The sequence below is a fragment of the Cryptomeria japonica genome, chromosome 9 (assembly GCF_030272615.1).
Source record: "Cryptomeria japonica chromosome 9, Sugi_1.0, whole genome shotgun sequence".
Classification (NCBI taxonomy): Eukaryota; Viridiplantae; Streptophyta; class Pinopsida; order Cupressales; family Cupressaceae; genus Cryptomeria; species Cryptomeria japonica.
The window spans coordinates 167,163,068-167,178,054 of NC_081413.1; the positions used below are offsets into that span (position 1 = coordinate 167,163,068).

At 40.3% G+C, this 14,987-nt stretch overlaps 1 protein-coding gene across 1 annotated transcript in view; it reads left to right on the forward strand.

The window, feature by feature from the left end:
• Positions 1-13,660, forward strand: part of LOC131037945 (uncharacterized) — a 106,710-nt gene extending 93,050 nt beyond the window's left edge. Inside the window, exon 4 of the mRNA XM_059211519.1 lies at positions 13,505-13,660. Within this exon, the coding sequence (XP_059067502.1) occupies positions 13,505-13,660 (156 nt within the window). The remainder of the gene's footprint in view (positions 1-13,504) is intronic.
• Positions 13,661-14,987: the final 1,327 nt, after the last annotated feature.

A 14,987-nucleotide genomic window follows, 5' to 3' on the forward strand; every position in this document is an offset into this window, starting at 1 on the left:
CTGCAAACAGATTAGAAACCATTTACATCAATAATTTCAATAAGCAGATTATCATAATTAAGCATCATTCAATTCATGGCAGAATTATCACTTCAATCATAAAGCATTTAAATATATTTGGAAGTGTAAAGTGGAAAATTGGATCCGAGTGAATCCCCACCTAGGAGAGAGAAAGGAAGCCACTAGGGTGATTTTCACTTGGGAGGAACTTTACATTCAAAAGAGGGGTTGAATCCGCTAGATCCAAATCCGAGGGAAACAAGGATGTGAATTCTGAGTGGATTGCATGTGGTTGAAGTGTGATTTATCTTCTTTTGTAAATGAGAAAATTGACTTGTTGGCTATGTGGAAAAGAGAGAGGAAATGAGTGAAATGAGGTGCTACCAGTTCGAGATTGTGCTGTAACTTCGGATTTGAGCTAATTAAACTGACACGGATCTACCCTGCAAATTTGGAGAAAAGTCGTCGCTACCGTGGCGGGAATGTACATGGTTCGCCACAAAATCCACAAAACGAAAAGGGTTCTTCTGTCTTTGCAAATGAAGCCCAAACCTGCAATTACAGCTGCGCACCTGCAACCTACACACATAAAAGAGAAGAAAGGGGGGTTGTGGATAAGTGTTTGCCTCAGTCAAACCCCGTTGAGGAATCAACCTAGAAAGAAAGTAATTGCAAATGCTTGAATGTAAACAATGGAGATGTATACCTTGTAGATCTGCAACTTCTTGTTGATGATTGCTTTGCTTCTTGAATGTAACCACAAATGTTGTATGAAATGGCATGTAACATGACAAAACCCTAACACAGACATGCTTGCAAATGAATGTTGTAATGTTGCTCCAATGGATGAATGAAGAAGACTTGAGTGCTTGAATACTTGATGATGACCTTGAAATATTGTATCTTCTCCTTATGCTCTCTATCTGTCCTTTTGTTTTTCATCCGTCCCTGAATGAGGGTATTGAATTCCTTTTTATGCATGCCTCAAGGATTAATTTTCAACCACCGAAGGTTGACAAAGAGGAATTGCAAACCCCGAAGACAAGAAATGCATAGGAGATCGGGCAGAACGAACATAGGGCCACCCTAAGAGGTGGGGACAGGGGCGCCATGCCCCCGTCTTGCCCTATTTTGGGGCTCGGATAGGGTCTAAAACAGACACAAGACATGAAGGAGGAAGAGTGAAGGGGTGGAAATGCAGAAATAGGTCTCGGTTAAGGAAGGAGATGCCGTCATCAAGGTGAGGACCCCAAATGTGGTTAAAATTGCAGGGGTCGCAATTTTATGACACTACATTTAGCCCCCACTTTAACGAGAGCATGGCTTACGCCACTACTGCCGGTAAAGTAGAAGAAAAGAGAGATGAAGATGAGAGATGCGGAGCAAAACCACAAGGAGTATAAGACACCACTAATATTGAGGAGCAAACAGCCCCTAATCTTAGGGTCTTAACTCATGCCAACATATGCAAGAGCACACAAAACAAAAAGGCACAAGACACACAAAACAAAGTTAAATCGCAAAAAGACACATGATAAGAACAAGACACAAGACGACAAACTAACTAACTGAAGAGATCTCAAGCTCAGATGTCTCAACAACTAATCAAGACACAAAGACCAATGCCATCACATAAACAATAGCGATCACATGAAAGAGGAAAGCTGACATCATCCATGAACTATAAATAGTAAAACTATGAGTTCATGAGAGGAAGAAGAGAGAGAACATGAATACACACTTTGGTGATCCATGAGAAGAAAGGCGAAGAAGAAATAAACCATGGACGTCTTGCCCCTAAAACTAGGTGGTCCATGGAGAGAAGAACATGGAAAATCTCGCCCCTAGAGCTTGTCTAGGTGATCCATGTAAAGAGAGAGAGAGTGAGAACTCCATTAGTTCCACTCAACCTCATGCGCGTGTGTGCAAGTGAGCTTCGAAGCGCCTCATAGTGTAAATGATATTCAATTTACATTCAATATGAAGTTATATTCTATCTTATTATTTTGTTTTCTCTATTATTGAATTATTACATAAATCTGATTGTCTTCTTTTATGTGGCAGGAGAGGAGGAGCATTTATAAATTTCAATGTCCATTCTCACACATTTCATTTGGTATATATAGTGGGCTGGGTACGGTCAAGCGATGCCTTGACCGGCCATGTCTTTTGGACATGGCCGATCAAGACATCACTTGATCGTGCCCCCTCACGATAATGATGCATGGCATTTTATTTACCAACCGGTGCATATATTAACACCCGATATAATTATCGGTGGTGCATGGTTATATTAACATCCGATATAATTATCGGTAGTGCATGGTAATATTAACATTATCTTTTATACCCGATATAATCGGTGTATGCCAAACGGTGTATCCTTAACACCCGATATAATCGGTGTGAACATATGCTAATCTAAATATCAAACGATAGTTTAACTGATAATTGTTAAGTCTTATTTGCAAGAGTTAACTCGATTTGTCAATCGGTGAATATGAATAGATTATCAAATTTGGATACTATGATTAATATAAAGGGAATGCTTATCAATTGAATGCTTGAGTTTATTCATTCTAATAATCGACATGATAAATGATTGAATGAGAGACTTCATTTATCTCTCATTCAATCATTTATCTTACCGAAGCTATCTATACATTAACACATAGGAGTCTATGCCTGAGTACGCTACAACCTGTATAGAATGTATAGTACAAGCGTTAAGAAAGGTGTGATATCTCGCTCTAAGAGACCATGCTCTGGTTCCGAGAATAATCACCCCGCATAAGAGAAATGTGGCGTCATCTCGCTCTAAGAGACCGTGCTCTGGTTCCGAGAATGACCCACTGTACAAGAGAAAAGTGACGACATCTTTCTCTAATAGGTTTCCCCCTGGTTCCAAGAATGTCTCATTGTACAAGACAAGAAAAAGTGATGACATCTCGCTCTAAGAGACTGTGCTCTGGTTCCGAGAATGACCCAATGTACAAAAAGTGACGACATCTTGCTCTAAGAGGTTTCCCTCTGGTTCCAAGGATGTCTCACTGTTCAATGCATGAGAGAAGTATAGTACAAAGGAGCAGTGTGGGTGCCCCCTCTTAAGATGTCAACATAGGCTAATGTTGATATCTTAAGGAAAGTAGAACAAGGATACCTACCTTCACCACAAAGAAGATATCCGCTTATGCAACGATGTCATAAATCCAAGCCAGAGAGGGAATACTTTTCAAGCAAGGATAAGATAGCTGACAAGAGATATCTTGCTGTAAGTGTAAAGGTGATCCTTGGAGGAGAAGAGATCTTTGTTCAAAAGACATCTACCCCCAAGAGGAGTTGTCTTAGACAAATTTAACATCTTCTAGAACAAGAAAAGGAAAGAACAAGAATGCAATCCTTCCTCCTATTTCTATGTGAAAGGGATTCTTGATGAGGGGTGACTTGCTTTTAGCCCCCAGAGGGATGGTTGGATTTATCATAGATGTTAATAACCAAGTGTAAAAGAGGTCGTAGTCAAGGATTAACACTTCTTGTATAAGAGAGAATCCTTAAGTCAATAACCAACAATTCTGCACAAAGAATGACATCAAGTAATAGAACTCACACAATCCACTTAATAGGGCAAAGTGGATCCCTAGAGAAAGAGAGAGAGAAAGATCATTGCTCCCCAAGCTATGGGACAATGAGAAGAGCTTACACAATCTACTAGAGAGAGATTAAACATAAGCAAATGTGCAATGAACTTACATGAACACATGCAAGAAAAGACATTAGTAAATGTAAAATACATGTCTCAAGAAGTGGTTATCTTCGAAAAGAAGAAAAATCATCATATATTCCCCAAGGGGGATTAGTCATAAAAACATACCATTGTAAGAAATGATAATCACATATGAACAATGCAGCCCCTAAAGGAAATAATGATAAAAGGGAAAGGAATGAAAATCCTTGCCCCCCAAGTGAGGAGAACAAGGAGAAATATTACACATGTTCTGATAGTGATTAGTTTCAAGTGATATGCCGTCCTATTGGAACAAATCCTTTCAAGGAAGGGATACATACTTCTCAAGAGATCATTCCTTGCTAAGGGGCATATCATAGTTGCGAATAATCGAAACCATAGAAGAGGTAAGATTTCCAAGAGAATGAAGGAAAGAGAAGAAGTGCAGTACTCATTAAAGATGCCCCTCTCCAAGCAAAGAGGAAAACCAAAGAACAATTATATGCTCACATAAGAATAACCCTATGCAAGAAAATAGATCTAATAATGAATAATGCACAAAGATAGAGATAAATGTATAGAAAGAAGAAGAAAAATGGACTTCACGTTGCTGCCCCCAAAGTATGTTAAAGTGAAACAATACCACCACTAATGATAAAGAGCTCCCGTTAAATGGGCTAATTATGCCATAGGGTGAAGAGCAACATGAAGGGAAAAGAAGTGCTAAGGCACGATGTTTTTACCAAGAAATACAACTAGATCTTCTGTGAGACAAATGTGTGCAAGATCATATTGTAGTTGAACAAATTTCTTAAATGCATAACATTTTCCAATATAATGTGAATATAAATCATGAAAAATGCAATATTCAATACCTTTCACTTGCTTAAGATTTTTCTTTTTATTTTGAAGAGGAAAGGAAATGTTCCTATCATATTTCAACCTCCAATAGATTCTTGCAGCTAATCTGTCAGGATGGTAAATATCATCTTCCTATGAAGAAGAGGGTTTGTTAGGAGAAGGAGTTTCATTATCCACAATTCTAATTTTGCCACTTTCTATGCCATCTTGAATAGATTTTTGAAAATCAAGGCAATCATCAACATTATGGTCATGAGTTTGATGAAATGAACAAAAAGGATGCTTTATATAAGAAGCATTCTTGCGGGCTCTCTTGATTTGTTGTTTTTGAAGGCAATCTTTAAAGTTTTGAAGTCTAAGGAATTCATCCATAGAAAGAGGGGTATCACTTCCTAGGCCTCTTGTAGTAGTTTGTGTAGGAGGATTTATAGGGACACGAATTCCATGCTCAAATTCTCCAATTCCTTGTCCTTTAAAACCTTTTTGTTTAATTATATGAAAGCCACGACTATAAGAATGTTGCAATTGACTAGATGGAGTAACATAATCATGAATTTCTTTGAAATCTGATGTGTAAGGAGGTAGAAAAGGATTTGTCGATGAAGGAGGAGTATCATGTGAAATGAGAATCTCTTTGCCTTTATCAAGCTTATCCTTTTTGGAAGATTGGGGAAGAACATCTTCATCATCTAAAAGCTCATTTTTAGTGATTTCTATGCGAGAAGAAAGGTCATGAATAAAATACATGATATCATCCTCTCTACATAGACTTTGATGTTGAAGATAGGTCTTAGGAGAATAAGGGGGATCTAAAGATGTAAGAGTGTTGATGTTGTCATATTGCCCCCCTTGCTCAAGGGTATGTGTAGAAGAAGAAGAAGATGGATCCATATTACTTTCCAATGCTTGCTCTCTTGTAGAAAGATTATTGGGTAAAGCATTAGATCTCATTTCTTTCACCCAAGATACCCTAGGAGAGGTACAAAAATTAGGATGTCTAGGTTTAGGATCTACAAAAGCTTTAAGGTGATTAACATAGGAAATGCATGTTGTTAACAACATCACCATAATGCAACATAAATGATACATGAAAGCTTTTAGATCTAATTGAAAAGAAAATAATTTGGAAATCCTAACAACACAATATGACCAAGTGCTATGAAGAAAAAGAAGCAACAGGAAATGAAACAAACTCTTATCCGACACATGATAAATATATGCAAAAATTAATGTAATTAGATGTGAAAGAGCAAGTAAATCCAATTTATTAATTGCCATTAAAAATCTCTTAAGTGAAATTTGTATTTGTTGGAAAAGCAGGTTTAAAATTAGGACCTTTTTATGAAAAATAATTTAAAAATGTGTATTTGATGAATTTTGAATTTGTGTTTGACCTTAGAGAGTGTTAAAATTGATAAAGTACGCTGATTTTCTGGATCTGAGTAGAAAAATACAGTGAATTCCATCTCCCAAAAATTCGGGAAAAAAGCCGAGGACCGTAGCAGGAACGCACACAGTCCGACCAACTTTTTTCGAAAATTTCAGGGATGATAGAGATTATGATTTTAATGCGGAATCCAAAAAAACAACCAATTTGGAGATGTCTAGATCGGTCAAACTTGCAGTCAAAGGTCGAAAATGAAAAGATCTTAAAAATTAGGGTTTTATGATTTAACCACTGAATTTTCAGAATAAAGCGACAGATTTGAATTGCAATTCTGAAATAGAAATCAGATGTGAAACAAGCAATTAAAATTTTACACCTCACAAACTTAATTTTCTCACAATGAAAAATTAGGGTTTGTATGCAATTAACCTCTAAAATTTGCAAATAGATCAAACTTGAAAATGAAAATTTGAAATTCAAATTGCAATTAATCAGATCTAATAATGAGAAATCGGAATTAATGTGTAAGACGTCGGGTTCACCAAAATGTAAAGTTGAAAATTGGATCCTAGTGACTCCCCACCTAGGAGAGAGAAAGGAAGCCACTAGGATGATTTTTACTTGGGAGGAACTTTACATTCAAAAGAGGGGTTGAATCCGCTAGATCCAAATCTGAGGAAAACAAGGATGTGAATTCTGAGTGGATTGCAAGTGGTTGAAGTGTGATTTACCCTCTTTTGTAAATGAGAAAGTTGACTTGTTGACTATGTGGAAAAGAGAGAGGAAATGAGTGAAATGAGGTGCTACTAGTTCAGGATCGTGTTGTAACTTCGGATCTGAGCTAATTAAACTGACGTGGATTTGCCCTGCAAATTTGGAGAAAAGTCGTTGGGACCGTGGCGGGAATGTACATGGTCCGCCACAAAATCCGCAAAATGAAAAAAGTTCTTCCGTCTCTGCAAATGAAGCCCAAACCTGCATTACAGCTGCGCACCTGCAACCTACACACATAAAAGAGAAGAAAGGGGGGTTGTGGATAGGGGTTTGCCTCAGTCAAACCTCGGTTGAGGAATCAACCTAAAAATAAAGTAATTGCAAATGCTTGAATGTAAACAATGGAGATGTATACCTTGTAGATCTGCAACTTGTTGATGATGATTGCTTTGCTTCTTGAATGTAACCACAAATGTTGTATGAAATGGCATGTAACATGACAAAACCCTAACACACACACATGCTTGCAAATGAATGTTGTAATGTTGCTGCAATGGATGAATAAAGAAGACTTGAATGCTTGAATGCTTGATGATGACCTTGAAATCTTGTATCTTCTCCTTATGCTCTCTATTTGTCCTTTTGTTTTTCATCCGTCCCTGAATGAGGGTATTGAATTCGTTTTTATACATGCCTCAAGGATTAATTTTCAACCACCGAAGGCCGACAAAGAGGAGTTGCAAACCCTGAAGACAAGAAATGCATAGGAGATCGGGTAGACCGAACATAGGGCCACCCTAAGAGGTGGGGACAGGGGTGCCACACCCCTATCCTAGGGGGACACACCCTTGTCCTAAGGGGGATAGGGGCGCCACGCCCCCGTCTTGCCCTATTTTGGGGCCTGGACAGGGTCTAAAGTAGACACAAGACATGGAGGAAGAGTGAAGGGGTGGAAATGCAAAAATAGGTCTTGGTTAAGGAAGGAGATGTCGTCACCAAGGTGAAGACCTGTTGTGCGTTGCACACGCTCCCTGTCGCCGACAGGGTCTCCTTTCCTTTTTTTGGTCTTTTCGCTTTCGCCCTGTTGAGTTCCGCGCAGGGTATATCGCGTCCTTCCGAGCGTGCGCGTAATTAGTCCATGAAATGATGATGTTATGAACAGAAGCCTGTGAATCCGTGAGATCAGTTGAGCCTTCGGGCATGAAATTCCAAGAGACAGTTTAAACTTGTAAAAACGCCTGAGATAGGTGTAGAATGATAGAAATTGGCAGAATCCGCCAAGTAGAAAGGTAAAATGTCTGAAGGTCGCATGATGACCCAAAGTGTCGATTTTCGTCAAGGATATAGGAGAGATAAAAGGATGCAAAAGGTTTAAAGTTTCAAAACTCCTCCAAATCCTGAAATTCGCACAAGGAGGAAATTACATGAGGTTTTAAAGTTTACAGAATGGATGAAAATAGCGATTTTCACCAGTCAGAGGGTAATTGCGCGAGGGAGTAAAAGTTTTCAAATCCTCCCTAAACCCCGAAATTTGTGTAATAAGGACAAAATGTGAAAAGTTAAAACTTTCAAACTCCTTCCAAGACCTGAAAATCGCGAAAGAGGAGAATATTGCCAAAAGTGCCGAAGTTTGAAAAACGCCCAAAAGGTGCGAAGTTTGCAAAGCACTCAAAAGTGTCGAAGTTGGCAAAATGACTCCAAATGCCGAAATTGGCAAAGTGGGTCAAAACCCCGAGAATGGCATCATAAGGTAAAGTGCGAAGTTTAAAAAGTGCATGAAAATGCCGAAAATCGCATTCCAAGCGATAAGCGAAAAGGAATGAAAGCTCACAAACCTCTCCAAATCGCCGAGGTTGGCAATCCTCTTCGAATCGCCGAAGTTCGCAGTTTGGAGGTAAAGTGCGTAAAGGTTAAAAGTTTGAAAAATGCCTCTAAATGCCGAAAATCGCGATATAAAGGGTAAGTGCCAAAAGTTAAAAAGGTTTTCAAACACCCTCAAATTGCCGAAATTCACATTTTAAGTGGTAAGTGATGCATGTAAAAGGTTTGAAAAGGGCTCTCCAATCGCCAAAAAGTGCGATTTGGAAGAAAATTATAAAAAGTTCAAAGTTTTAAAACTCGCAAAAGCACACAAAATGCCGAAGTTCGCATTCATAAGGTAAAGTGCGAAAAAGTAATGAGTTTTCAAAACACTCAAAATCGCTGAAGTACGCATTATGGAAGTGAATGCGAAAAGGCAAAGGGAAAGAACTTGCAAAGTGCCCAAATTGCCGAACTTAGCAAAACCCCTCAAAACCCCGAAAATCGCACTTCGGAGGAATAATGCGAAACGTCGAAGTTTGCAAACGCCGCTAAAAGTCTGAAGTTGGCAAAAGCAACCCATTTGCCGAAGTTTGCACTTTGGAGGTAAAGTGTGTAAAAATGAAAGCTTTCGAAATGCCTTGGAACCCAGGAAAATCTCAACGCTTTTAAGACTGCGTTTCAGTTAAAATCGCTATTAACCCAAGTTACCAAGGTAAGATAGCAGAAATTTCAAGGAGATTGCGATTTTCGCCGGAGTTAACAAAACCCTCCCACTCTCCGAAATTCACCAGATAAGGCGTAGATTTTAAGGATTCAAAATTTGCAGAAGCCCCATCCTTTGAAAATCGTCATTGGGTAAAACGCAAGATAAGGTTTTCAAAGTATTGCAACTCCCCCATTCATTTTTACCACGCAGGAGGCAAAATCATTAAGGTAAAAGAATTGCTAATTCTAAGTTTCTAAAACTGCATTTTTTTTTCCCTCCGAGCCTTAGGCGCGAAAATCACGAATGGGAGTTAACCGTTGAAATTTGAAATTACAAGAACTCTCCCATTTCAAATTTACAAATTGTTTGTCTTCGCAAAACGCAGGGCATAAGAGGCATCATTTTTCAAATCCAAAGGAAATCATTCTTGCAAGGCAGGTTGTGCAGATTCACGCCATTCATTTTCGCTAGGCAAGCGTGCTTCGCCTCTCTTGAAATCATTTGAAATATATGCGAAATTGGATAGATGTGTTTGTGTGCAAAAGTTGATTAAAACGATTAAATCTTAAAACGCATCTTTTCCCTATGTATAAGACGTCAGGAGCAATTAAAATCCGAGTCTGTTCCTAGGAGTCAGGTAGAAAATGCATTTTCAGACTTAGGAATTTCTCAAGCTTCGTCCATTTTGAAAATTGATCCTAGAATGCCTATGTGTAAATTTAGCAATTGAAATCGTCTAAATCCTTGATCCAGCCGAATGAGTAAATTCGTAGTCGAAAAGCTTCATAAATATTCAGGTCTAAATCAATCAAGCTTTTTAGCTAAAGTGTCATGCTGTTCTTTAAGTTCGGTTTTCGAATTAATCTTTGTATGCTGGCGTATCCCTTTATCTAACCCGCTTCATTTCCTTTATATTGTCTCGTAATCCGCGTCCGGCTATGCAGGATAAATGCCTAAATCGGCGGTAGAATCATCAAAGACACCTGCTGCAGCCGAGACATCACGAGCATCTAAGTCAGATATCTCTCGCAGAGTCGAAAAGATGAAGTATCAATATCAGAGAGGAGGATTGAGGGAATCAAAGGTTCAGAGTGTCTGGGAAAATGTAGGTGATACTGACCTGGGGCATATTGATATTCAAGATTTTAGGGACCGAGTTTTCTCCCCTAATGCCTATGGCAGGCCTAGGTGGATGATGGAAAGTGGCATTGCCCAGGTAGCAGGATTTCCCCCAGCAGTGCAAAACTATGAGCTAGTAGTAGAGGCTATACAGGGACACTTGTAAAACGAATGTATTAACAGAGGATCTTGACAAGGCGATCGGAAAAGCACAAGAGAAAATAAATAATATTGCTGACAATCTGATTGGCACATCTGATTCATTTTTGGAATTAGAAAAGAAAATTGCAGAGCAGGAAGAGAAAATCAAGAAACTGGAGAATGACAAACAGGGAATAAAGGATAAGGCAAAGGAATTAAAATGCAGACTTAGTCCAAGACTAGAGTATCTTATTTCCTTGAGAAAAGAAATATCTGAAGCTCTGGTTCCTGGATTGAAGACACTGGAAGAGGAAATGCACATACTCACTGGTACAGTGCAGAGAACACGAGGCAATAAAAGATAGCAAAACTTTCAGCAATGGCATAAATTTAGTTTTGACAGATATCTTTCAGATTGTAACCCACCGGTTACAAAAATCCAGGTAGGACTCCACTGACAGCGAATGACAACCTTTGTCATTGATGTCAAAGGGGGAGTAGTGGGATGAGAAAAATGATCAGAAAAAGGACATCATCTGCTCAGGGGGAGCATACAGTTTTGGAAAGGCAATTTTGGCAGACTATTTTTGGATATCATTTTGGACACTTTTTTTCTCATGAGTGTTGCCATCAATGCCAAAGGGGGAGATTGTTGGCAAATGCACACTCCAATGAGAAATTGTAGGTGATTGAAGGTTTTGTCATTGATGGCAACCTTACAATCATATGATACCGGCAAGACAGAATACCGGCACCGGCAATGCCAAACTCTACACCGGCAGTGAAAGGAAGGATATCGACATCCTGGCCGACAGGAATTTTGTTTAAAATGTATTTTGTAATTAATTGTAAAATAATTGTAAGCTGACATGGCAAGTTGTAATATGACTCATATGTATGAGATCATTGTAGATCATTTTGTAATAAGGAGATAGGCGAAATTATGTAGACCTAATGTGCGAGTTATAGGTTAAGGGTTTATGTATGTAGCAGAGCTTAAACCAATACTGGATTTGGCATAGCAGATGCTAATCTGAAGCAGTACAAGACATTGGATTAATATAATCCATTTTTGTAAGTCAGTGTGACTTCTTTTGTAATTGAGCAGTGAGCTCTAGGCACTTGGCCTTCCTGCATATGCAGGCCCCTATTGTAAGAGTAATATTCCCTTATTGGCCAGTAAGCGAATACTGTGGGTCACAAATCCCACCAAGGTTTTTCCCACACCGGGTTTCCTCGTTAAAATACTCTGTTACGGTGTGCTTCTCATGTGGTTGTTATTCTTGTTTACTGCATTATTTCTGGTTTACCGGTACACAGTTTTAATATGCTATTCATGTTTTAAATCAAGTAAAGCTCCACACCGGTTAGATACTGATTCACCCCCCCCTCTTAGTATCTTTGGGAATCCTAACAGAGGCTGCTCGACATTACCAACCAAACTCCAGATTGGTACTCCTTGAGAATATGGTCCTTGTTGACTTCATTCCTGAGGCCATTGGCGACGCATTTAATATTCCTCTCCTAAACAACCCCATAGCAACAACTATAGATGAAGCGCAGGTGGCGTATGATATAAACTCTGCCAAATGCAAAATACTGATAAATGAGGAGTGGTACAAGGAGAGAAGACCTCCAAGCGTTAGGATTGGGAAAAAGACCCCTAGGAGCGACTTTCACAACGAGCATGGAGACATGGTCACATTGCTCAGCAAGATTATGGGACTCCCCCAATCCAACTACTTTGAAGAGTGGATGTTTTACTTCACAGAGCAGGTCTTCGCTGGGAAATCCAAGTTTGACTGGGCCCATAAGTGACAACATCCACATGCAATTGATCGAGCTTGAGGCAAAGAAATACTTTACCATGACATCCTATTTAGTCTACATGCTCGCCAGAAACCAACCACTGCCGGGTTTAATCATGAAGGGTGAGATAGGGAATGGACCCAATCAGTTGAAGGTATATGATTGTTATCCACAGCTACACTATCAGGACATAGCTCAAAGGGAAAAGAACAACCCTGCCTATGCAGTTGGTCAGTATGAGCACCTCAATGACGCCTTCACAATGCACCTGGTCAGGCTGATGTAAGGAGGACTACACATAAGGCTCTCAGAGCAGGCTACTATTCTAGTACAGAGGTATGGTGCCTGGTTCATCCAGTTCCCATGGTTCTCCTACATCCGGATAGCTGGCTTTGAGGGTGCTCCTTTCCGACTTCCGCGATACCCAACCGACAAGATAGTTCTCCTGGAAGTCACAAGGCAGTCACGTCCGGCGAACAGGTTACTCAGAGACATGAAGCAGTCTGGATTCACCTTCCCTATGATTATAGGTAACCTTGATGTCCATCTGAAGAACCTAGCTCAGGTAGAGGAATCCCTTGCAGAACTAGCCTCCTACGGCCTACAAGAGCATTTTCCAAGGAAATGCTTTGATCACGACAATCTGGCAAAGAGGGCATATGGCAGGCGATACAGAGCAAAGGAATCAGTTGAAGATTATTGGAAGAACGGCTCTGATGACTATGAAGTCCGATGACGCGAATATTCAAGGCTGATTGTGCAGCAAATGCGACTCTATGAATACCGTCGGGTCCCAGATCAACTAACAGATTCAGGAAATTGCCTACAAGTCCGGGAATTTGAGGCGGTAAGACATCTTTTGCCAGGCATCGATTGGTCGCAAGATCCAATCATTGATTTTGAGGCGGTTATGGCAGCCCCAGGAAGATATACTGACCAGTGGTTGCACCAGCAAATTGAGCGACTGATTCATGAGGGAGTCCAATTCACCTACCAAACGATGGGTAGCCTTGATTCTCAGTCCTCTGAAGATGAGGGAACATCCAGTGCACCAAAGGAAGAGGTTGGAAACCCTGAAAAAAGGAAGAAGGCTAAAGCCAACAGAGGAACTCGGACATCTAAAAGAACAAGAAGGGAAAAGATCCCTATTAGCAGGCTAGAGGTCACTTCATCATCAAAGAACCCCAGTTCGTCTGATGATGTAGGTGAACTAGATTATATACCTGCTCCGCCTTCCCAGAGTGATATTGACGCATTTGGAGCTGATGATCCTCCTACACCCGACATGCTAGATACCGAGGTAAGAGCCATCGAACCCGCCGAACCTGATAATCAAGTGGAGGAAGGAGAGATTCCATCCATTCAGGGGCTGGAGATGCATGAACCCACCCAATAGAGCCACCATGAATTGCAGCTGCATAATACTACCAAGGATGACTCCACTGTTGAAGGAGAGCAAAGGACTGATGAGACTCGCGAGCTTGAAAGGCCAGAAGAGAAACCATCACATGAAAATACTAGATAGTTGTTCAGTGAAGTGGGAGAGAATTCAGTTGCAAGGAACTTGACACTTCCTCCACTCTTCCATTAACCGAGCAACTGCAAATATGCAATGAGCCGGCTGAAAACATTAAAGAACAGAGTGCCAATTTAACCATAGCATCAGCCCAGACTGTACCTCAAGAATGGTTAATTGCTCGAGCTCAGCGTAAGGCAGCCACCGAGCCACCCATTGACTTGGAGGACATCTTCTCATGCATAGACCAAGCCAAGGCCAAGGGAAAGAAAAAGCCTAAGGCATATTCTCGGATAACCCATGATGAGCAAAGGAACCGTACCCTTCATATCGCCACCCCGCCTGTCGACAAGCTAGCAGATCAAATTACATTGGCTAATTATAGCATCACAACTGTCCCCATCTGACGAGCCACTAAGGAGCAGGAAAGGGAGGAATTCAAGGACTCCGTGCAAAACATGCTCAGACAACTCGAAGAAATAACAGCTGAAAAGAACATGTATCGAGCTCGTGTTGAACAGGCCGAGGGATACATTGATCAACTCCTGAGACCATTGTATAATGCTTCCGAATCCCACATTCCCCCTACAGCATTGGTGCAAAGGACCACCATAGAATTCGAAGGAGTACGAGATACTGCGAAGGCCGTCAAGGAGTGGATGCGAGGCATTAAAGAAAGAGGAGAGCAAATCTTCAAGGATCTACGCAAAATGGCCCTCCATAGGGAAGCCATTATTATCAAAATGTGTAAGCTGAAGAAAGAATGCTACAACACTCATGAGGCGATTGCCAAGGCATTGCCCCTTATTAGGGCTCTATTTTGGACCTACTCTCAGATCCCTGCTATTGATACTATCCTAAATCCTTATAGTGTCAATACCTTCAAAGAGTGGTATTGGATCCTTAGCATGAAGGATGCCATGAGGGATAATATCAATAAGATACATGATAAGTGCGATGACACTTTATCAAATGTGAAGGATCTTGGTGAAAAGATCCTCAAATCCATGGTTCTCGGTTGGAAAAATAGTATGGAGGATAGTGAAGTGCAACCACAGTGGGAGGACAAGCTTAATCCCAGGGTCACTTACTTCGTAGAGGATCTAGATTTTGCTGCTGGGCTGTAAGCAGTCATATCATGTTTTGAAAATCACAAGTCATACTGGAGAGAGGAGCTAGAGAATTTGGATAGCCTTCTACAGGGTAT